General features: G+C 37.7%; 1 protein-coding gene across 4 annotated transcripts in view; it reads right to left on the minus strand.

Moving 5' to 3' along the window:
• The window catches only part of NLRP3 (NLR family pyrin domain containing 3), a 65,479-nt gene that overhangs the window by 12,447 nt on the left and 26,965 nt on the right, over positions 1-26,067 (minus strand). For 2 of the 4 annotated variants that reach the window (XM_047861137.1, XM_047861125.1), the window contains one exon: positions 21,319-21,489. The exons of the other annotated variants lie outside the window; for them this stretch is intronic. In XM_047861137.1, coding sequence (XP_047717093.1) covers positions 21,319-21,489 — 171 coding nt within the window. The remainder of the gene's footprint in view (positions 1-21,318; positions 21,490-26,067) is intronic. 4 annotated transcript variants of the gene reach the window in all.

A 26,067-nucleotide genomic window follows, 5' to 3' on the forward strand; every position in this document is an offset into this window, starting at 1 on the left:
TGAAACCTGCAGACATCACAATGACTCTAAACCCAAATCTTTCAATAATAACACTGAATGTAAATGGACTAAATGTACCAAGCAAAAAACATAGGGTATCAGAATACATAAAAAAAAAACAAGACCCATCTATTTGCTGTCTACAAGAGACTCATTTTAGACCTGAGGACACCTTCAGATTCAAAGTGTGGGGATGGAGAACTATCTATCATGCTACTAAAAGTCAAAAGAAAGCTGAGTGGCTATACTTATATCATACAAACTAGACTTTAAAGTCTGTAACAAGAGATGAAGAAAGGCATTATAGAATAATCACAGGGTCTATCCATCAGGAAGAGCTAACAATTATAAATGTCTATGCACCGAACACAGAGACCCCCAAATATATAAAACAATTACTCATAAACATAAGCAACCTTATTGATAAGAATGTGGTAATTGCAGGCTATTTTGCTACTTCAATTACAACATTGAATAGACCATCTAGACAGAGGATCAATTAAGAAACAAGAGCCCTGAATGATACACTGGATCAGAAGGACATGTTAGATATATTTAGAACTCTGCATCCCAAAGCAACAGAATATACTTTCTTCTCGAGTGCACATGGAACATTCTCCAGGATAGATCACATACTGGGTCACAAAACAGCCCTTCATAAGCATACAAGAATTGAGATCATACCATGCATACTTTCAGACCACAATGCTATGAAGCTTGAAATCAACCACAGGAAAAAGTCTGGAAAACCTCCAAAAGCATGGAGGTTAAAGAACACCTTACAAAAGAATGAGGGCGTCAACCAGGCAATTAGAGAAGAAGTTAAGAAATATATGGAAACAAATGAAAATGAAAATACAACAATCCAAACGCTTTGGGATGCAGCGAAGGCAGTCCTGAGAGGAAACTACATTGCAATCCAGGCCTATCTCCAGAAACAAGAAAAATCCCAAATACAAAATCTAACAGCATACCTAAAGGAAATAGAAGCAGAACAACAAAGACACCCCAAACCCAGCATAAGAAGAGAAATAATAAAGATTAGACCAGAAACAATGTAGAATAAAAAAAAACTGTAGAGCAGATCAATGAAACCAAGAGTTGGTTTTTTGAAAAAATAAATTTGATAAACTTCTAGCCAGGCTTCTCAGAAAGAAAAGGGAGATGACCCAAATAGATAAAATCATGAATGAAAATGGAATTATTACAACCAATCCCTCAGAAATACAAGCAATTATCAGGGAATACTATGAAAAATTATATGCCAACAAACTGGACAACCTGGAAGAAATGGACAAATTCCTAAACACCCACACACTTCCAAAACTCAAACAGGAAGAAATAGAAACTTGAACAGACCCATAACCAGCAAAGAAATGGAATCAGTTATCAAAAATTTCCCAAAAAAGGAGAGTCTGGGACCAGATGGCTTCCCAGGGGAGTTCTACCAGACATTTATAGCAGAGATAATATCTACCCTTCTCAAGCTATTCCAAAAAAATAGAAAGGGAAGGAAAGCTTCCAGACTCATTCTATGAAGCCAGCATTACTTTGATTCCTAAACCAGATAGAGACCCAGAAAAAAAAAGACAACTACAGGCCAATATCCCTGATGAAGATGGATGCAAAAATTCTCAATAAGATACTAGCAAATCGAATTCAACAGCATATAAAAGGAATTATTCACCATGATCAAGTGGGATTCATTCCTGGGATGCAGGGCTGCCTTAACATTTGCAAATCAATCATTGTGATACATCACATTAATAAAAGAAAAGATAAGAACCATATGATCCTGTCAATCGATGCAGAAAAAGCATTTGACAAAATTCAGCATCCTTTCTTAGTAAAAATTCTCGAGAAAGTTGGGATAAAAGGAAAATACTTAAACATCATAAAAGCCATTTATGAAAAGCCCACAGATAATATGATCCTCCATGGGGAAAAACTGAGAGGTTTCTCCCTGAGATCAGGAACATGACAGAGGTGTTCACTCTCACCACTGTTGTTTAACATAGTGTTGGAAGTTCTAGAATAAGTAGTCAGACAACAGAATTAAATCAAAGGCATCAAAATCAACAAAGATGAAGTCAAGCTTTCACTTTTTGCAGATGACATGATAGTATACATGGAAAACCTGATAGACTCCACGAAAAGTCTGCTAGAACTGATACATGAATTCAGCAAAGTCGCAGGATACAAAATCAATGTACATAAATCAGTTGCATTCTTATACACTAACAATGAAGCAACAGAAAGACAAATAAAGAAACTGATCCCATTCACAATTGCACCAAGAAGCATAAAATACCTAGGAATAAGCCTAACCAAAGATGTAAAAGATCTGTATGCTGAAAACTATAGGAAGCTTAGGAAGGAAATTGAAGAAGATACAAAGAAAAGGAAAAACATTCCGTGCTCATGGATTGGAAGAATAAATATTGTCAAGATGTCAATACTACCCAAAGCTATCTACACATTCAATGCAATCCCAATGAAAATTGCACCAGCATTCTTCTCGAAACTAGAACAAGCAATCCTAAAATTCATATGGAACCACAAAAGCCCCCGAATAGCCAAAGTAATTTTGAAGAAGAAGACCAAAGCAGGAGGCATCACAATCCCAGACTTTAGCCTCCACTACAAATCTGTCATCATCAAGACAGCATGGTATTGGCACAAAAACAGACACATAGACCAATGGAATAGAATAGAAACCCCAGAACTAGGCCCACACAAGTATGGCCAACTAATCTTTGACAAAGCAGGAAAGAATATACAATGGAAAAAAGACAGTCTATTTAACAAATGGTGCTGGGAGAAGTGGACAGCAACATGCAGAAGATCAAAACTAGACCACTTTCTTACACCATTCACACAAACTCAAAATGGATGAAGGACCTGAATGTGACACAGGAAACCATCAAAACCCTAGAGGAATAAGCAGGAAAAAACCTCTCTGACCTCAGCCGCAGCAATTTCTTACTTGACACATCTCCAAAGGCAAGGGAATTAAAAGCAAAAATGAACTATTGGGACCTCATCAAGATAAAACCTTCTGCACTGCAAAGGAAACAACCAACAAACTAAAATGTGGAATGGGAAAAGATGTTTGCAAATGACATATCGGACAAAGTGTTAGAATCCAAAATCTATAAAGAGCTCACCAAACTCCACACCCAAAAAACAAATAATCCAATGAAGAAATGGGCAGAAGACATGAATAGGCATTTCTCTAAAGAAGACATCCGGATGACAACAGGCACATGAAAAGATGCTCAACGTCACTCCTCATCAGGGTAATACAAATCAAAAGCACACTCAGATACCACTACACGCAAGTCATAGTGGCTAAAATGAACAAATCAGGAGACTATAGATGCTGGCAAGGATGTGGAGAAAAGGGAACCCTCTTGCACTGTTGGTGAGAATGCAAACTGGTGTAGCCAGTCTGGAAATCAGTGTTGAGTTTCCTCAAAAAATTTAAAATAGGTCTACCCTATGACCTAGCAGTAGCACTGATAGGAATTTACCCAAGCGATACAGAAGTACTGATGCATAGGGGCACTTGTACCCCAATGTTTATAGCAGCTCTCTCAACAATAGCTAAATTATGGAAAAAGCCTAAATGTCCATCAACTGACGAATGGATAAAGAAATTGTGATTTATATACACAATGGAATACTACATGGCAATGAGATAGAATGAAGTATGGCCTTTTGTAGCAACATGGGTGGAACTGGAGAGTGTTATGCTAAGTGATATGATTCATACAGAGAAGGACAGATTCCATGTTTTCACTCCTATGTGGATCCTGAGAAATTTAACAGAAGACCATGGGGGAGGGGAAGGAAAAAAATGGTTAGAGAGGAAGGGAGCCAAAACATAAGAGACTCTTAAAAACTGAGAACAAACTGAAGGTTTATGGGGAGTGGGAGGGAGGGGTGGGTGGGTGATGGGTATTGAGGAGGGCACCTTTTGGGATGAGCACTGGGTGTTGTATGGAAACCAATTTGACAGTAAATTTAATAATAAAAAAAAGAAACTAAAAACAAAACAAAACAAAAGCCAAACAACAATAAAACAATAGAGCAGATCAATGAAACCAGGAGCTGTTTCTTTGAAAACATTATTAAAACTGATAAACCTATAGCCATACCTACCTAAAAAAAAGAAAAGAAAGAGAAAATACCCCAATAAATAAAATCACAAATGCAAGAGGAGAAATAGCAACAACACCACTGGAATAGAAACAATCATAAGAGAATATTATGAAAAACTATATGCCAACAAATTGGACAACCTGGAAGAAATGTTTAAATTCCTACAAAAATATAAATTACCAAAGTTGAAACAAGAAGAAATAGAAAATTTGAACAGACCCATAACCAGCAAAGAAAATCTATCAGTTGCCAAAAATCCCCCAACAAATGAAAGTCCTGAGTCAAGTGGCATCATAGAGGAATTCTACCAAACACTTAAAGAGTTGATACCTATTCTTGACAAACTATTCCAAAAAATAGAAAAGGAAGACGTAACTCATTCTATAAGGCCAGCATTACCCTGATACCAACATCAGACAAAGACTCACTAAAAAAGGCAATTATAGGTCAATATCCTTGATGAACATGGATGCAAAAATTCTCAGTCAAATACTAGCAAACAGTATATAACAGTATATTTTAAAAAATCATTTCAGGGAGTAGTTAAGTAGGGAGACTGTGATTCTCTTCCCTCAAACACAGCTATATTGAGGTCTGATTACTTAGAACACCCAGGAAATCAATCTGCAAAGGGGCAGAAGGATCTCTACAGTTGGTGGGAGACAGCATGGCAGGTGCAAGGATGTGATTTAGGGGAAAGAAAAATGGCAGTGCCACAGAGAGGATGGAAACTTTTCCATGGAGAGATGAAAGAAGAAAAAGAGAAAGGGGTGGAGAAAGTGCAGTATCGAGTTAGCACAAGAGGAAAACTTCTCTGGACCACAGACTGGGGATCAAAAAGTATTGAGTTCTCCAGTTCTTTTTTGAAAATAGCATTTGGAGCTCAAATCCTGAGGTTTTGGAAGTCCATGACTTTTTCCGGAATGGAGCTGAGGCTCGTGCTCCTGGGGTGGAAGAAGCTGGCCCCAGAGTGCATAGTATGGTGTAGAGAACTCTGGGACGAACTGGGAGAGAAAAGTCCTCTCCCTTGACTACTTTTGGAAAAGAGTTTATTGCCTCCACAAGGACAAAAGACCCTTCAGATTCCAGCCAAAGGCCTTTCATCAGCAGGATGGAGAGGCTCTACTCTCCATCCTGGAGAGGAAAGGAGTGGATCCGTGCTGTGTCAGGTCCTTTAAGACTTTAGGTTTTGAATCCCAGCTGCACACCCAAGAATAAAAGCAAGAGAGCTTTGAACAGGGAAAGCTGACTTCCCTTGCTCTTCTATGATGGCTGTCTGGACAGTGGGGGTTGAGATCCCCACTCCAAGGTCAAGAGATTGGGGTGGTGCCACTTTCCCCCCAACACCAAAATAGTGGGGCTTCAGAGAGCAACACATGGACCGCCAATGGAAGCAGGACCTGCTTACACCAACCCTGCCCCTCTGTGCCTGGAAACTGCTTATTTACTGGGCAGGACTGCTTATTTACTGGCAGGACTGATTCTGAGCCAACATGGCCAGCCTCTCCTCCAGACCAGCACGGCTGGCCACTATCCCCCACCCCCCAGGAACCAACAGACAACTTTTTGTTCTTTTTTCCTCCCTGTTCTCTTTTTCTTTTAGAATCAGGCTCATAGTTCCTTTTTATCCCCATTTCCTTTTTTTTCTTTTTCTTTGATCAGCCTTTTTTATTCTTTTCTTTTTTATTCTGTTTTCTTTTCTCCTGCTTTTTTCTATTTTTTTTCATTTCTCTTCTTTGAAATCAGTCTTTTGGTTGTTTGATTCTCTGTTGGGTTTCTTTTGTTTCTTTTCCTTTTCTCTATTTTTGGAATAAGCCTTTCCCCCTTGCTTTTTACCCCCAGGGTTATTTTAACGAACAAATCAAAGCACATTTAGGTAAAGGACTTAACACTTCACTACTGCAAGCAAGGAAGAGATCTTCAGAGGACCCGCCAGTGGGATAGACCAGGCAAAACACAATAGCAGAGTGCACACAGCATACACCAGAAACAATTCCTGGAGTTCCAAGCCCTGGACAGTGTATAACCCATTTTTATATAGTAGTACTCTCAGGAGCAGGACACATAACATACTTTTAAAACATGCAAAAAACAGAAATTTAGCCAAAATAACAAGACAGAGGAATTCTTCCCAAAGAAAGGTTAAGAAGAAATCACATCCAGCTTGTATCTTGCTCAAAATAGATATAAGCAATATAGATGAACAAGATTTAGAACAACAGTCATAAGGGGAGCCTGGGTGGCTCCGTTTGTTAGGTGTCTGACTTCAGCTCAGGTCATGATCTCACAGTTTATGAGTTCAAGCCCACATCAAGCTCTGTGCTGACAGCTCAGAGCCTGGAACCTGCTTCAGATTCTGTTTCTCCCTCTTTCTCTGCTTTCCCCTTCTCACACTCTGTGTCTTTCACTCTCTCTCAAAAATAAATAAAAATTAAAAAAAAAAAGAACAACAGTCATAAAATTCATACCTGGGCATAGAAGACACCAGAGAAATCCTTGATACAGAAATCGAAGGCCTAAGAATCAATCAGGATGAATTTAAAAATGCTATATCTGAGATGCAAAATAAACTAGGTACAGTGACAGTGAGGATTGAAGAAGCAGAGGAGACAATAGGTGAAATAGAAGTTAAAATTAGGAAAAAATAATGAAGCTGGAAAAAAGAGGGAAAAGAAATTATTAGATCATGAGGGGAAAATTAGAGAACTAAGTGATTCTATGAAATGAAAAAATACCTGTATCATAGGAGTCCCAGAAGAATGAGAAAAGGGGTCAGAAGGTTTATTTGAACAAATAATAGCTGAGAACTTCCCTAATCTGGGGAAGGGAACAGGCATCCAAGTCCAAGAGGCACAGAGAACTTCCTTCAAAATCAACAAAAACAGGCCAACACCATGACATATCATAGTGAAACTTGCAAAATATAAGGAAAAAGAGAGAATTCTGAAAGCAGGTAAGGATAATAAGTCCATAACCTACAAGGATAGACACATAAAGTTCGTAGCAGACCTGTCCACTGAAATTTGGCAGGCCAAAGGGGAGTGGCAGGAAATATTCAATGTGCTGACTGGAAATTATGCTGCCAAGAATACTTTATCCAGTAAAGCTGTCATTCAGAATATAAGGATAGATACCAACTTTCTGAGACAAAAACTAAAGGAGCTCCTGACAACTAAACCAGCCCTGCAGGCAATCCTAAGGGGGACTTTGAGAGATGAAAAGAAAAAAACCAAAGCAGCAAATACTTCAAAGGACCAGAGACCATCACCAGAAACACCACATCTACAGATAATGCAATGGCACTAAATTCATATCTTTCAGTAATCACTCTGAATGTAAATATACTAAATTCTTCAATCAAAAGATATAGGTTATCAGAATGGGTTAAAAAAATATCCATCTTATGCTGCCCACAAGAGACTCATTTTAGACCTATAGTCACCTGCAGATTCAAAGTGAGGGAATGGAGAACCATCTAGCATGCTAATGGAGGTCAAAAGAAAGGGAGAGCAGCTACATTAATATCAGCCAAGCTACATTTTAAAAGAAAGACTGTAATGAGAGATGAAGAAGGACATTATATCATAATTAAGGGGTCTATCCATTAAGAAGAGCTAACATTTGTCAATATTTATGCCCCCAATGTGAAAGGCAAATATATAAATCAATTAATCACATACATAATAACACCCCAATTACAACAATGGACAGATTATCTAAGCAGAAAATCAACAAGAAAATAATGACTTTGAATGACACATTGGACTGGATGGACTTCACAGATATATTCAGAACATTTCATCCTAAGCAGCAGAAAACACATTCTTTTCGAGTGAACATGGAACATTCTCCAGAATACATCATACACTGGGTCACAAATCAGCCCTCAACAGGTACAAAAAGATTGAGATCATAGCATGCATATTTTCAGATCACAATGCTATGAAACTTGAAATCAACCCACAAGAAAAAGTGTTGGAAATACCACAAATACATGGAGAAGGTTAAAGAACATCCTTAAAGAATGAATGGGTTCACCAGGAAATTAAAGAAGAAATTTAAAAAATACATGGAAGCAAGTGAAAATGAAACACAGTCCAAACACTTTGGGATGCAGCAAAGGCAAGTCCTAAGAGGAAAATACATTGCAATCTAGATATATCTCAAGAAACAAGAAAGCTCCCAAATACACAACCTAAACTTACACCTAAAGTAGCTAGAAAAGGAACAATAAATAAAGCCCAAAGCCAGCAGAAGGGAAATAATAAAGATCAGAACAGAAATAAACAATATAGAGAAACAAATACACAAACAAACAAACAAACAAACACAGTAGACTAGATCAATGGAACTAAAACCTGTTTTTTGTATTTGAAAGAATAAACAAAACTGATAAACCCCTAGCCAGACTTCTCAAAAAGAAAAGAGAGTGGACCCAAATAGATAAAATCACGAATGAAAGAAGAGAGATTATGGGGCGCCTAGGTAGCTCAGTCAGTGAAGCATCCAACTTCAGCTCAAGTCATGATCTCAGAGTTCGTGGGTTCGAGCCCCATGTCAGGCTCTGTGCTGACAGCTGGGAGTCTGGAGCCTGCTTCATATTCTGTGTCTCCCTCTCTCTCTGCCCTTCCCTCACTCATGCTTTGTATCTCTCAAAGATAAATAAACATTTAAAAATTAAAAAAAAGAAAGAAAGAAAGAGAAGGGATCACAACCAACATCACAGAAAGACAATTATAAGAGAATACTATAAAAAATTATATGCCAAAAAACTGGACAATTGGGAAGAAATGTACAAGTTCCTAGACATTCACACACTACAAAACTCAATCAGGAAACAGAAAATTTGAACAGACCCATAACCAGCAAAGAAATTGAATTAGGTATCAAAAATCTCCCAGTAAATAAAAATCCTGGGCCACATGGTTTCCCAGGGGAATTTTACCAGACATTTAGAGTTAATACCTATTCCTCTCAAGATGTTCCAAAAAATAGAAATGGAAGAAAAGCTTTCAAACCCATTCTATTAAACCAGAATTATTCTTATTCCAAAACCAAAGACCCCATTAAAAAGGAAAATTACAGGCCAATATCCCTAATGGACATGAATGCCAAAATTCTGAACAAGATAATAGCAAATCAAACTCAAGAGTACATTAAAAGAATTATTCATCATGATCAGGCAGGATTTATTCCTGGGCAGCAGTGATGGTTTAATATGCACAAATCAATCAATGTGATATACCAAATAAATAAAAGAAAGGCTAAGAACCATATGATCTTTTCAATATATGCAGAAAAAGCATTTAACAAAGTGTAACATCCATTCATAATAAAATTACTTAACAAAATAGGTTTGGAAGGAACATACTGCAACATAGTAAAGGCTATATATGAAAAGCCCACAGCTAATATCATTCTCTATGGGGACACAATGAGAACTTTTCCTCTACAGATGTGACAGAACAAGGATATCCACTCTCACCACTGTTATTTAACATAGTACTGGAAATCCAGTACTATGCCAATTGTCTCAGCAATCAGACAACGCAAAGAAATAAAAGGTATCCAAAACAGCAAGGAAGAAGTAAAACTTTCACTATTTGCAGATAACATGATATTCTATAAGAAACCTGAAAGACTCCACCAAAAAGTTGCTATAACTGATATATAAATTCAAAAAAGTCACATGATACAAGATAAACGTACAGAATTTTTTTGAATTTCTATACACCAATAATGAATCAGCAGAAAAAGAAATTAAGCAATCGACCCACTTACGATAGCACAAAAATAAATAAATAAATAAATAAATAAATAAATAAATAAATAAATAAGATACCTAGGAATAAACCTAATCAAAGAGGTGAAAGACCTGTATTTTGAAAGTTATAAAACACTGATGAAATAAATTGAAGAGGATGAAAGAAATGGAAAGACATTCCATGCTCATGGATTGGAAGAGCAAATATAATTAAAATGTCTGTACTACCCAAAGCAATTGACACATTTAACACAATCCCTATCAAAATACCACCATATTTTTTCACAGGGCCAAAACAATCCTGAAGTTTGTATGGAACCACACACACACACACACACACACACACACACACACACAAATGCCAAAGCAAACTTGAAAAGAAAAGGAAGGCTATAGGCATCACAATACCAGATTTCAAGTTACATTACAAAGTTATAGTGATCAAAACCATATGGTACTAGCACAAAAAAGAGAGATACATAAATCAATAGAACAGAATGGAAAACCTAGAAATGAGCCCACCACTATATGGTCAATTAATCTTTAAGAAAGCAGGAAAGAATATCCAAAGGGAAAAAGTCTCTTCAACAAACGGTGTTGGGAAAACTGGACAATAACATGCAAAACAACACTGGTCCACTTCTTACTCCACACACAAAAACAAATTCAAAATGGATGAAAGACCTAAATATGAGACCTGAAATCATACAAATCCTAGAGAAGAGCATAGACAGTAAACTCTTTGACATTGGCTGTAGCAACTTCTTTCTAGTTATGTCTCTGAGTCAAGGTAAGCAAAAGCAAAAATAAGCTATTGGGATTTCATCAAAATAAAAAGCTTTTGTACAGCAAAGGAAACAACCAAGAAAATTAAGAGGCAACCTATGGAATAGGAGAAGATATTTGTAAATGACATATGTGATAAAGGATTAGTATCCAAAATACATTTAAAAACTTATAAAACTCAACACCCAACAAACAAAGAATCCAGTTAAGAAAAAGGCAGAAGACATGAATAGACATTTTACAAATAAGGCATACAGAAGGCTAACAGGCATGTGAAAAGATGGTCAACATCTATCATTATCAGGGCAATATAAAACCACGATGAGATACCACCTCACACCTGTCAGAATGGCTAAAAATAATAATTCAGGGAACAAGGGGTGTTAGCGAAGATTCAGAGAAAGGGGAACACTCCTGCATTGCTGGTGGGAATGCAAACTGTGCAGCCACTCTGAAAAACAGTATGGAGTTTTCTCAAAAAGTTAAAAATAGAACCACCCTATGATCCAGAAATTGCACTACTAGGTATTTTCCCATGAAATACAATATTGCTAATTCAAAGGCATACATGCACCCCAGTGTTTATAGCAGATTATCTACAATAACCAAATGATGGAAATAGTCTCTAAGTGTCTATTAACTGATGAATAGGTAAAGAAGTGATATATATAATGAAATACCATTCACCTGTCAAAAAGAATGAAATCTTGCCATTTGCAATGACCTGGATGGAGCTAAAGAGTATTATACTAACTAAATAAGTCAGTTAGAGAAAGACAAATACCACATGATTTCACTCATATGTGGAATTTAAGAACAAAACTAATAAGCAAAGGAAGAGAGAGAGAGAGTTAAACAAAACAAGAAGCTGACTCCTAACTATAAAGAATAAACTGATGGATACCAGAGGGGAGGTGGGTAGGGGGATGGGCTAAATATGTGACGGGTATTACGGAGTACATTTGTTGTGATGAGCACTGGGTGTTGTACGTAAGTGCCAAATCACTATATTGTACACCTGACACTAATATTATAGTGTATGTTAACTAACTGGAATTGAAATAAAACCTTTATTTACTTATTTATTTATTTATTTATTTATTTAGAGGGAGGGACAGAGACAGAAGGAGATAGAGGAATCCCAAATAGGCTCCACACTGTCAGCACAGAGCCCAACACAGGGCTTGAACTCACAAACTGTGAGATCATGACCTGAGCTGAAATCAAGAGTCTGACACTTAACTGACAGAACCACCCAGGCACCACTAAATAAAATCGTTTTAAAAAGGTGATGGAGTAGGACGATTCTGAATTCATCTTGTCCCACAGACACAGCAACAGCTTCATCTATGCACCCAAAACTCTGAAAACTGGCAGAAAAGACATTCCACAGAGAGGAGACCACATGGAAATGGATAGCAGACATGGAGGCCTAGTTAAGAAGGAAATTCCTGACAAATCTAACTACAAATGAGAGGGATACTACAAACATGGAAAAGGAAGAGAAGCAGACTTCACACCAGTCACCCCAAGCATGGAAGACCCACACTAGGAAAACAAGTCACCACAAACTCTGGCTTTGAAAGTCAGTGTGACTTAACTCTGGGTATTTTAAAAATCAGTTGACCAGAGGGCAAGGGTAAATTTAATCCATACCTTAGAATAGACAGAATAATAAGGGTGCTTGGCTGGCTCAGTTGAAAGAATGTGTGACTGTTGACCTCAGGTTTGTTAGTTCAAGCCCCACATTGGGTGTAGAGATTACTAAAAAAAATAAACTTAAATTAAAAAAAAATAATTTGGCTATTGTTGAGAGTGCTGCTATGAACTGATGAATGGATAAAGAAATTGTGGTTTATATACACAATGGAATATTACATGGCAATGAGAAAAAATGAAATATGGCCTTTTGTAGCAACGTGGATGGAACTGGAGAGTGTGATGCTAAGTGAAATAAGCCATACAGAGAAAGACAGATACCATATGGTCTCACTCTTATGTGGATCCTGAGAAACTTAACAGGAACCCATGGGGGAGGGGAAGGAAAAAAAAAAAAAAAGAAGTTAGAATGGGAGAGAGCCAAAGCATAAGAGACTGTTAAAAACTGAGAACAAACTGAGGGTTGATGGGGGGTGGGAGGGAGGAGAGGGTGGGTGATGGGTATTGAGGAGGGCACCTTTTGGGATGAGCACTGGGTGTTGTATGGAAACCAATTTGTCAATAAATTTCAGAAAAAAAAAAAAATTAAAAAATTAAAAAAAAATAGCCAGCATAATAAATAATTTTGCCCAAGCACAAAAGCAGCAGTTGAAAAGTGTCTTGGGAATACGTGACAGAAATTTATTTACTAATCTCAAAACATGTGTTGGAGGTGCAGGGGTCTTCAGATTTCTCTGAGAACAAAAGTGCTAGTAGGCACCATTTCTCTTTTTTTTCCCAAGCCTAGATAGCTGGAAACGTGCAAGAGTCAGCATTAACATTATGGTGGATAGTATCCACCTATCTTGGTAATACTTCATGCCCTGCTGTGTTCCTTCTGCAGACTCACCACATCCAAATCACCCACCTCAGTAAGTGTCCATCCAAAGTGGCTCCTGCCCCACCACAAACATCAAGCAGCCCCAGCAAGTAGTCCCATTACTCCAAGGTGACTCCTGCCCTGGGAAGATAGGGAAATAACCCACACACACCAGCATGCCCACAGTTTTAGCAACTAAACCTTTTAGCTGACTACACAGGAAGAATGCCCTGCCACTTCATAAATGTACATTTGTCGCAGAGAGGCTAAGTACAAACAGCTAATCTGACTGCAGACCTCACCTACCTATGAGACTGTGGCAGCCTCAGAAGGCCCTTCAACAGAGCAAGAACCAAACTCTGCTCACTTCACCCACAGCAGCCACAAGATGGTGTGTGCAGCCCACGTAGGAGAACATCCCTGGAATGCCTGGTTCTGTTGACCAGGAACATTGCATCATAGGGAACCACAGGATCTCTTCTACACAAGGTCACTGCTTTCAAGACCAGGAGATATAGCCAACCTCCTTAATACATAGAAACAAACACAAAGAGTCAGACAAAATGAGGAGGAAGAGGAATATGTTCCAAATGAAAGAACAAGACAAAGTTACAGCAAAAGAGCTAAGTAAAACATAGATAAGCAATATGCCTGATAAAGAATTCAAAGTAATGGTCATAAAGATACTTACTGGACTTAAGAGTGGATGAACCTCAACAGAAAGATAGAAAATATAAAAAAGAACCAGCCAGAATAAAGAATCCAATACAATCCAATACAAATACAATAGATCCAATCCAATAAAAGATACACTAGAGGGAATCAACAGCAGATTTAAGGATATAGAGGAATGGATCAACCATCTAAAAGATAACATAACAGAAAGCAAGCAAGCTGAACAGCAAGAAGAAAAAAGAAGAATAAAATATTACAATAGGTTAAGAAAACTCAGTGACATTGTCAAGCATAACATTCACATCCTAGGGATCCCAGAAGGAGAAGAGACAGAACATATTTGAAGAAATAATAGTTGAAAAATTCCCTAATCTGGGGAAGGAAATAGATCCAGGTCCAGGAAGCCCAGAGAGTTCCTAACAAGATGAACCTAAAGAGGTTCACACAAGGACACATAATAATTTAAATGACAACAAAGTAATGATCAAAAGAATTCTAAAAATTTTCAGCAAAAGTATTGCAGGCCAGAAGGGACTGGTATGACATATTTAAAATGCTGGAAAGAAAAACTCTGCAACGAAGAATATTCTATCCAGCAAGATCATCATTCAGAATAGAGAGATACAATATTTCCCATATGAACAAAAGTTAAAGGAGTTCATCACTACTATACCAGCTTTACAAGAAATGTTAAAGGGGATGTCTTCAGTGGAAAGAAAACACATAACTACCAGTAAGAACATTATAAAAGGAAAAAAATTCACCGGTGAAAGCAAACATTCAGTAATGGTAGTAGATTAATCATTTACAAAGCCAGTGTGAAGGTTAAAACACAAAAGTAGTAAAATCAATTATATCTACATACCTCAGTCAAGAGATACACAAAATTTAAAATAAGATATAAAATATGGCATCGTGTACATGCAACATGGGAGGGGAATAAAAATGTAGTGCTTTTAGAATGTGTTCAAGCAACCATCAACTTAACATAGACTGTTATATCCATAAGATGCTATATATGAACCTCATGGTAACCACAAATCAAAAACCAAAATAAACACACACACACACACACACACACACACACATACACACATACACAAAAAGAAAGGAATCAAAGCACAACACTAAAGAATGCCATCAAACAACAAAGGAAGAGAGCAAGAGAACAAGAAAGGAACTACAAAAACTACCAGAATACAATTAACAAAATGGAAATAAATAATGCTTATCAATAATTACTTTAAATATAAATAGGCTATGTATTCCGATCAAACATATAGGCTGACTAAATGGATAAAAAAAAAATAGACCCATCTATATGCTGCCTGAAACGACTCACTTCTGACCTAAAGACACACACAGACTGAAAGTGAAAAGATGAACATATACCATGCAAGTAGAAAAAGAAGAAAAAAAAACAGGGCTGCAATACTTATATCTGAAAAAACAAACTTTAAAACAAAGACTGTAACAAGAGACAAAGAAAGGCACTATGTAATGATAAAGGGAACAATTGAAAAGGAGGATATAACAATTATAAATATCTATGCACCAAACATAGGAACACCTAAAACATAAAGAAGTTATTAGCAGACACAGAGGGAGAACATGACAGTAATACAATAATAAGGGATTTTAACACCCCAATTACATCAGTGGATAGATCATCCAGACAAAAAATCAAAAAGAAAATAGTGGCTTTGAACAACACTTGGCCAGATGACCTAACAGATATACATAGAACATTCCAATGAGAAATAGGAAAATACACATTCTTTTCAAGTGCATATAAAACGTTCTCCAGGAAAGATCACATGTTAGGCCACAAGACAATTGTCAGTAACTTTAAGAAGTTTAAAGTGATATCAAGGATCTTTTCTGACCTCAACAACATAAAATTCGAAATCAATTACAAGAAAAAATCTGGAAAGATCACCAATACATGGAGGTTAAACAACATGCTACTAAACGATGAATGGCTCAACCAAGAAATCAAAGAGGAAGTTTAAAAAAAAAAATGGAGACATATGGAAATGAAAATACAACAATCCAAAATTTTCGGGATGCGGCAAAAGCTTTTCTAAGAGAAAACTTAGTAGCAATACAGGTCTACCTCAAGAAACAAGGAAAATTTCAAATAAACAACCTAACCTAACACGGGAAAGAGAAAAATAAAAAAAGATGAACTAACAAAACCAAAAGCTAGTAGAAATAAGGAAATAATAAAGATTAGAGCATAGATGAATGAAATAGAGATTAAAGAAACAATGAAAAAGATCAATGAAATCAGGAGCTAGTTCTTTGAATTTACAAACAAAATTGATAAACCTTTAGCCAGACTCATCAAGAAAGAAAGAGGACTCAGAAAAGTAAAATAAGAAATAAATGAGGATAAATAACAACCAACCTCACAGAAGTACAAATGAGTATAAAAGAATATTATTAAAATGTATATGCCAACAAACTGGACAACTTAGGAAAAAAATAGATAAATTATTAGAAACATAATTTTCCAAAACTGGATCAGGAAAAGATAGAAAATTTGAAGAGACCAATTAAAGAAATTGGATTGATAATCAAAAAACTACAAACAAAATTCCAGGACCAGATGTCTTCACATAAATTCTACCAAACATTTCAAGAAAAGTAATACCTATCCCTCTCAACTATTCCCAATAGAAGAGGAAGGAAAATCTCCAAATTCATTCCATGAAGCCGGCATTACACTGATACCAAAACCAGTCAAAGACACAACAAAAAGAAAACTACAGGACAATATCCCTGATGAGCACAGATGAAAAAATTCTCAAAAAAATATTCAACAATACTTAAAAAGTCATTCATCATGATCAAGGAGGATTTATTCCAGGGATGCAAGAGTAGCTCAATATTTGTAAACCAATGTGTAAATCACACAAACCAATTTGTAAATCAATGACCAATTGATTGGTTTGTAAGTCACAAACCAATTTGTAAATCAATGTGATACATCACTTTAACAAGAAAAGGATAAAAACCATACGACCATCTCAATACATGCAGAAAAATTATTTGACAAAATACAGCATCCATTCATGATAAAAACTCTTAACAAAGCGGCTTTAGAGGGAACATACCTCAACATAATAAAGGCCATTTGTGAACAAGCCACAACTAACATTATATTCAATGGTTAAAAACTGAGAACTTTTCCTCTAAGATCAGGAACATGACAGGATGTCAACTCTCACCACTTTTATTCAACATAGTACTGGAAGTCCTAGCTGCAGCAATCAGACGACGACAACAACAAAAGGAACCCAGAGTAGTAAGGAAGAAAGAAACTCACTATTTGCCAATCACATGGTACTGTATATAGAAAACCCTAAAGAATCCACCACAAAAACTATTAGAACTAATAAATGAATTCAGTAAAGTTGCAGGATACAAAATTAATATACAGAAATCTGTTGCATTTCTACATACTAATAATGAAGTAGAAGAAAAAGAAACTAAGAAAACTATCCCATTTACAAATACCATATATTTCATTTATAGGTGGAATCTAAAAAACAAAACAAATGAACAAGCCAACAACAACAACAACAGCAACAACAACAACAAAACAGAATCAAAAATACAAAAGAACAAAGTGGTGGTTCCCAGAGGGTAGGGGAGTGAGTGAAATAGGTAAAGGGGATTAAGAGGTACAAACTTCCAGTTATAAAATAAATTAGTTATGAGGATGAAAAGTACAATATACGGAATATAGTCAATAAGATTGTAATAACATTGTATGGTGACAGAGGGTAACTACACTTATCTTGGTGAGCATAGCATAATGCATAGAATTGCCAAATCAGTTTGTTGCACACCTAAAATTAACATAACATTGTATGTTTACTTCAATTAAAAAGCAAAAACAGTGGTTGCTAGGGATGAGCAAAAAGGAAGGATGAATAGTGCAAACACAGAGGATATGGGGGCAGTGAAACCACTTTCTGTGATACTATAGTAGTAGACACATGTCATTATACACTTGTCCAAACTCATATAATGTACATAACTAGGAGTGAATTGATGTAAACTGTGGACTTTGGGTGATTATGATGTGTCAGCCATTAGTTATAACAAATATATCACTCTAATTATGTTGATAATGGGGGACACTATGTATGGTGGGGACAGAAGGTATGTGGGAAGTCTCAGTACCTTCCTTCAAACCCTGCTGTGAATCTAAAAGTGCTCTAAGATATAAAAATCTATTTTTTAAAGGCTAATAAGCAATAAGGCAATATATAAGTTTAAGACCTGTTTTCTGATCCATCTCTATACATGTTGTTTTTGAAACTAAGGGGCATATGAAAGTTCCCAGAGAGTGTAAAAATATCAGTAAAAAAAAGAAAAAGAAAACCAGTGGTGAAATCCCCAGACCACAGGAAGCGAAGTCAATGCAGGACCCAAAGAAGAGGAAGCTATAAAATTAGCAGGAAAGACTGAGTAGCACCCCAAAAACAAGAGAGAAGAGTTTCAGGAAGAAGATGAGTGGAATTAAAGGCAACAGATGTCAACTAAAATAAAAACTGGGAAAGATGTACAAAGTTACAGCCAGGACCGCAGAGGGCCACCAGAGAGTCTATGCTCTGGACCTCTTCCCTTCTGTTCTTTTCCTGGAGTATTTCTTCTCCCCTGGCTTCTGCATGGCTCACACTTTCACTTCATGTAGTACCTGATCCAATGGCACCTGATCTGAAGGTGGGCAAGAAAGTAGCCCTCATCATGAATACAGTTTTTATTATACTATTTACGTGTGTTGTATATTGTCTGACTGTCTAGAGTCTAGTGTCTGTAGCCCCCATAAGAATGTCTGTAAAAACAGACTCTTGATCTCTTACTCACTGCCACTGTCAGCACCTACAAGTGACCAGAAACAAAGTAGCCAAAAGATATCTGTTGAACAAACCAAGAGCAGCAGAAGCCAAATTGCTGAGGTAGACCAATAAGGAGAGGATATGGAGGCATTCAATAAAGGTCTCTTCAAGGAAAGAGATACGGTGATATGTGAGGTTGGGCTGATGTGGCAGGTAGGAGACATCAGAGTGTTATGAACATATAGAGGCTTTAATTATGGATTAACGGATTATTCCTCAGTAAAGAACCTTCTTGCTCTATTTTGCCTTGGTGCCGATCTGATTGGTATTTACATCAGTAATGTGAATGAAGACATTTACAATTTGCTTGTTGTAGGTAGAGGTAACATGGACAGAATCACAATTCAAAGATGCCTAAACAATCAGTCAAAACAAAGACAAGATGGAATTTAGCAGAGCTAAATGTGAGGTCCACACAGGTCGGAGAGAGCAGGATGTAGAAGCCCTCTAGAAAGTGCAGCAGCAACACATCATGAGACAGTGCTTACTGGAGTTAAGGGAGCAGAGAGTGGGTTCCACAGCCATCCAGCTGGGTGTCCCAAGGCAAAGGTCCTAAGCGCTCTTAGTCTCACTTTCTCCTATTTAAATTGGAGACACTGATACCTACCTACTTGGCATAATTTTTATGAGGCCACTGAGATAACCTATGTTAAGATCATGGAAGAGCAATGATACATGTTTAAGTACGTGATTATCAGTAAATATTTTTGTGCCATTATAAGAAATATGTTTGGTCTTTGTCCCCATTTCCTGGCACAGAGCTTCTAAAACTCTTGAAATATCCTAAATGTGTTTTTTTAATCTCCCTAAGTGGAAATTAAAGAATTTCCTATCTGTCTATTTTGCTATTCAAAGAAACCCCTTTTTAAAAATTTTTATTTGTTGTTTTGAGAGAGAGAGAGAGAGCAGGGGCTGGGGAGGGGCAGACAGAGAGGGAGAGAGAGAATCCCAAGAAGGCTTCCCACTGTCAGTGCAAAACCCAACACAGGGCTTGAACTCACAAACCGTGAGATCATGACCTAGCCAAAATCAAGAGTTGGAGACTTAAGTGACTGAGCCACCCAGGCGCCCCTCAGAGAAGCCCTTTTTGATCACATCTGAGTTTATACTAATGAGACGACTAAAGGGAGGCCATAGGTGGCCTTAGGATGGGGTGGGTCACCAGAATGACAAAGTGATTAGAGAATTGGAACTTTCAGCCCTACCCACCAACCTCAAGGAAGGAGAAAGGAGGAAGGCTGGAGATTAAACTCTATAAAATGTCTTGGAAAATAAGATTTAGAGCCTTCTGGGCTGGTGAATGCATCCATGTACCAGGAGGGTAGACTGTCCCAACCACATGGGGACAGAAGTTCCTGTGTTCCAGACCCTTCTGGACCTCACCATATGTGACTCTTCATCTGGCTGTTTATTTGTATTTTTCATAATATCTTTCATCATTAATGTAAATGTAAGTTTTGTTTCTCTGGCTTCTGTGAACTATTCTAGCAAATTTTCAAACCTGAGGAGGGGATCATGGAAACCACCAATTCATAGCTGAGTCAGAAGGAAGTGCAAGTAACCTGTGCCCACTACTTGCAATTGGTATCTAGCATTGCCAGTGTGTGGAACATGTATGACTGAGCCCTGAAGGGGTGGGGGTCTGCACTAACTCTGAGTATATAGTGTCAAAATGGAATTGACTTATAAGACACCCAGTTGGTGTCTGCAGATATTTGGTTACCAGAATTTCACATTATTATTTACACATGTGAACTTGTGATCTTATATGACTGCCAAAAACAAGGAAATAACAAGTTCCCCCTGAGACAGTACAGTACCCTGCCATGGGAGGTGAGAATTCCACCATACATCATTAAGAGTATCAGGTTCAGATCTGGGCAATGTACTTCAAATAGAAACAATAACAGAACAGCTCTTACCTAGGACAGCATGACTACATAGGTAAAGATGTGAAGCCACATCCTACCTGAGCATTTAGAGTCATCCAGGCAAGAGATGAGAAGACCTAGAGTGTGAGTATTGTCTCTGGGGAATTGAGATCAGCATCTCTCAGCAGAACCCAGTGGAAGCGCGGGGGGGGGGGGGGGGGGAGGTGGTGCAGAACAGGGAACAATGCACAGAAACCAAAGAAGGTGCTGCATAGAAATAAGAACTCTCTGCTCTGCAGTGGCCACATTGTGCAGCAATGACTGGTGTGCTTGGAAGTGTTCACACACAAAACCGGTGACTATCCATGTGAACGTCTTAGAAAAAAGTGTTTCACTCGGTGGAGAATTGGGCTGCACAATCCCTAAGGTTTCTTTCAACTCTAAGAATTTCCAATTCTGTAGTCATAAATACCTTACTAGCAGAAGGTAGTATCTAGTCTGTCTCCTCCATTCTCTACCCTCAACTCCATCGTATAGTCTTTTATACCGCAACCCCCATCCACATTTTCCAAACATACATCCATGGAGAGAACATGCTTTTCTGCTGAGACACCCATGAAGACTTACCCCAGTTTCTGCAGCTTACATTGTGGATGCTTTGCTTTTTCACATAGAACTCCAACTCCTGAGTCTCCCAGTGCATTTTCCCCCAAGTAGAGTCTGGTCAGGGACTGGCTGGTGCTCAAGACGGATGCCAGGTCCTCACAACATGCTGATGTGAGACAGCAACTGACCAACCTTCCACAAAGATGGCAGAATGTCATAAACCTTCTCTTACCTCTGTGAGTCAAGGATGCACGTGATCTGATGCTACCTCTACTCCCATCCATACATGGGAAAAATGGGCCCAAACTCTATGCTAACTTTTTATTTCATTTTATTTGGTGTAATAGAAAGTACCATCCAAGCCCATGCCAACTCCACATCTTTTCAGCTCCCTATACTTACTTTTATTGTGTTAAAATATACATGTGACATAAAATTTACTCTCTTTAAGTGCACAATTCAGTAGCATTTAAGTATATGCACATTGTTGTGTGACCATGACCACCATCCATCTCCAGAAGTTTTTCAACTTTCCAAACTGAAACTTGGTATCCACTAAACAAATTCCCTGTTCCTCCCTCCCCCAGCCCCTGGGACCCACTATTTGGATTCCTGCCTCTATGAATCTGACTATTTTAGGTACTTCCTATAAGCCAGATCATATGTATTTGCACTTTTTAATCTGGATCATTTTAATGAGTATAATGTCCTCAAGATTCATCTAAATTCCTTTTAAGTCTGTATGCATGTATATACCACATTCCTCCACCCCAAATCCCACCCCCAACCCCACCCTATACCACATTTTTAATCCATTCATCCATGGTATTGAGATGTTTCCACCTTCCAGCGATTGTGAATAATGCTGCTATAGACACAGGTGTACTGATACATGTTTGAGTGCCTGATTTCAGCTCTTTCCTATATATAGCCAGAAGTGAAATTGCTGGATCATATAGCAATTCTATGTCCAATTTTTTGAGGAACTGACGTACTGTTTTCCAAACCAGCTGTACCAGTTCACATTCCCATCAGCAATGTGTGATGGTTCCTAATTCTCCATATCCTCACCAACACCAGTTTTTCGTTTTGTTTTATTTTTTTAATTGTATTTGAGAGAGAGAGAGAGAGAGAAAGCAGGAGTGGAGACGAAAAGAGAGGGAGAGGGAGAGAGAATCTTAAGCAGTTTCCATACTCAGCATGGAACCAACTCGGGACTCCATCCCATGGCCCAAGAATCCTGAATGGAGCTGAAATCAAGAGGTGACATTCAATGGACTGAGCCACCCAAGCGCCCAAAAGTTCATGCTGGATTACTTTTTTTTATACTTGCCATTATAATGGGTATAAATTGGCCTTACCATTTTGAAGTGTTTTCTCTTCTTCAAAATTCAAGTCTCCCAGAATCATTTAGTGAGAGCTGCATAAAATATCAAGTGTCTGCCACTCTTGTGTTAGCATCTCTTTTCCTATTTAGTGTGGAGACTAAGGGCTTGTAATAAAGTCCCAAAACCCTTCTGGAACAATGCATTATGGGGGTTTTATTTTCTCAGCTAGACTATAAATACCTTAAAGGCAAGCATGATATATTTGATTATTTAACTTCCTTTCTAAGGTTTGGTATGTGGCTCTTCCCACAGGAAACACTAACTGACTGAATTATTGATAAACACTGGGAAATCTTCTGAGCAGTGTAGGTCATTCTCATGCTAAAATCTCCCATCTTTGGGCTGCAGAGTTCTAAATTCTACATCCCAAAGCAGGAGAATATACTTTCTTCTCAAGTGCACATGGAACCTTCTCCAAGATAGATCACATACTGGGTCACATTTTATACATAAGTATAAAAGAATTGAGACCATACCATGCATACTTTCAGACAACAATGCTATGAAGCTTGAAATCAACCACAGGAAAAGTCTCAAAAACCTCCAAAGGCATGGAGGTTGAAGAACACCCTACTAAAGAATGAGTGGGTCAACCAGGCAATTAGAGAAGAAACTAAAAAATATATGGAAACAAGTGAAAATGAAAATACAACAGTCCAAATGCTTTGGAATGCAGCAAAGGCAGTCCTGAGAGGAAAATACATTGCAATCCAGGCCTATCTCAAGAAACAAGAAAAATCCCAAATACAAAATCTAAGAGAACACCTAAAGGAAATAGAAGCAGAACAGCAAAGACACCCCAAATCCAGCAGAAGAAGAGAAATAATAAATATCAGAACAGAAATACACAATATAAAATCTTAAAAAACTATTGAGCAGATCAATGAAAGCAAGAATTGTTTTTTTGAAAAAATAAACAAAATTGATAAATCTCTAGCCAGGCTTCTCAGAAAGAAAAGGGAGATGACCCAAATAGATAAAATCATGAATGAAAAGGAAATTATTACACGCAATCACTCAGAAATACAAGCAATTATCAGGGAATACTATGAAAAATTATATGCCAACAAACTGGACAACCTGGAAGAAATGGACAAATTCCTAAACACCCACACACTTCCAAAACTCAAACAGGAAGAAATAGAAACTTGAACAGACACATAACCAGCGAAGAAATGGAATCAGTTATCATAAATGTCCCAACAAATAAGAGTCCAGGACCAGATGGCTTCCCAGGGGAATTCTACCAGACATTTAAAGCAGAGATAATACCTATTCTTCTCAAGCTTTTCCAAAAAATAGAAAGGGAAGGAAAACTGCCAGACTCATTCTATGAAGCCAGCATTACTTTGATTCCTAAACCAGATAGAGACCCAGAAAAAAAAAGACAACTACAGGCCAATATCCCTGATGAATATGGATGCAAAAATTCTCAATAAGATACTAGCAAATCGAATTCAACAGCATATAAAAAGAATTATACACCATGATCAAATGAGATTCATTCCTGGGCTGCAGGGCTGGTTCAACATTCACAAATAAATGTGATACATCACATTAATAAAAGAAAAGATAAGAACCATATGATCCTGTCAATTGATGCAGAAAAAGCTTTTGACAAAATTCAGCATCTTTCTTAATCAAAACCCTCGAGATAGTCGGGATAGAAGGAACGTACTTAAACATCATAAAAGTCATTTATGAAAAGCCCACAGCTAATATCATCCTCCATGGGGAAAAACTGAGAGCTTTCTCCCTGAGATCAGGAACACGACAGGGATGTCCACTCTCACCAGTGTTGTTTAGCATAGTGTTGGAAGTTCTAGCATCAGCAATCAGACAACAAAAGGAAATCAAAGGCATCCACATTGGCAAAGATGAAGTCAAGCTTTCACTTTTTGCAGATGACATGATACTATACATGGAAAATCCGATAGACTCCACGAAAAGTCTGCTAGAACTGATACATGAATTTAGCAAAGTCGCAGGATACAAAATCAATGTACATAAATCAGTTGCATTCTTATACACTAATAATGAAGCAACAGAAAGACAAATAAAGAAACTGATCCCATTCACAATTGCACCAAGAAGCATAAAATACCTAGGAATAAACCTAACCAAAGATGTAAAAGATCTGTATGCTGAAAACTATAGAAAACTTAGGAAGGAAATTGAAGAAGATACAAAGAAAAGGAAAAACATCCCGTGCTCATGGATTGGAAGAATAAATAATGTCAAAATGTCAATACTACCCAAAGCTATCTACACATTCAATGCAATCCCAATCAAAATTGCACCAGCATTTTTCTCGAAACTAGAACAAGGAATCCTACAATTTGTATGGAACCACAAAAGCCCCCGAATAGCCAAAGTAATATTGAAGAAGAAGACCAAAGCAGAAGGCATCACAATCCCAGACTTTAGCCTCTACTACAAAGCTGTAATCATCAAGACAGCATGGTATTGGCACAAAAACAGACACATAGACCAATGGAATAGAATAGAGACCCCAGAATTGGACCCACACAAGTATGGTCAACTAATCTTTGACAAAGCAGGAAAGAATATCCAACGGAAAAAACACAGTCTATTTAACAAATGGTGCTGCGAGAAGTGGACAGCAGCATGCAGAAGGTTGAAACTAGACCACTTTCTTACACCGTTCACACAAACAAACTCAAAATGGATGAAGGACCTGAATGTGAGACAGGAAACGATCAAAACCTTAGAGGAGAAAGCAGGAAAAAAACCTCTCTGACCTCAGCTGCAGCAATTTCTTACTTGACACATCTCCAAAGACAAGGGAATTAAAAGCAAAAATGAACTATTGGGACCTCATGAAGGTAAAAACCTTCTGCACTGCAAAGGAAACAATCAACAAAACTAAAAGGCAACCAACGGAATGGGAAAAGATATTTGCAAATGACATATTGGACAAAGGGCTAGCATCCAAAATCTCACCGAACTCCACACCCGAAAAACAAATAATCCAATGAAGAAATTGGCAGAAAACATGAATAGACACTTCTCTGAAGAAGACATCCAGATGGCCAAAAGGCACATGAAAAGATGCTCAACGTCACGCCTCATCAGGGAAATACAAATCAAGACCACACTCAGATACACTTCACGCTAGTCAGAGTGGCTAAAATGAACAAAACAGGAGACTATAGATGCTGGTGAGGATGTGGAGAAACGGGAACCTTCTTGCACTGTTGGTGGGAATGCAAACTGGTGCAGTTTCTCTGGAAAACAGTGTGGAGGTTCCTCAAAAAATTAAAAATAGACCTACCCTATGACCCAGCAGTAGCACTGCTAGGAATTTACCCAAGGGATACAGGAGTGCTGATGCCTAGGGGGACTTGTACCCCAATGTTTA

Source organism: Prionailurus viverrinus, chromosome A1, assembly GCF_022837055.1.
Source record: "Prionailurus viverrinus isolate Anna chromosome A1, UM_Priviv_1.0, whole genome shotgun sequence".
Classification (NCBI taxonomy): domain Eukaryota; kingdom Metazoa; phylum Chordata; class Mammalia; order Carnivora; family Felidae; genus Prionailurus; species Prionailurus viverrinus.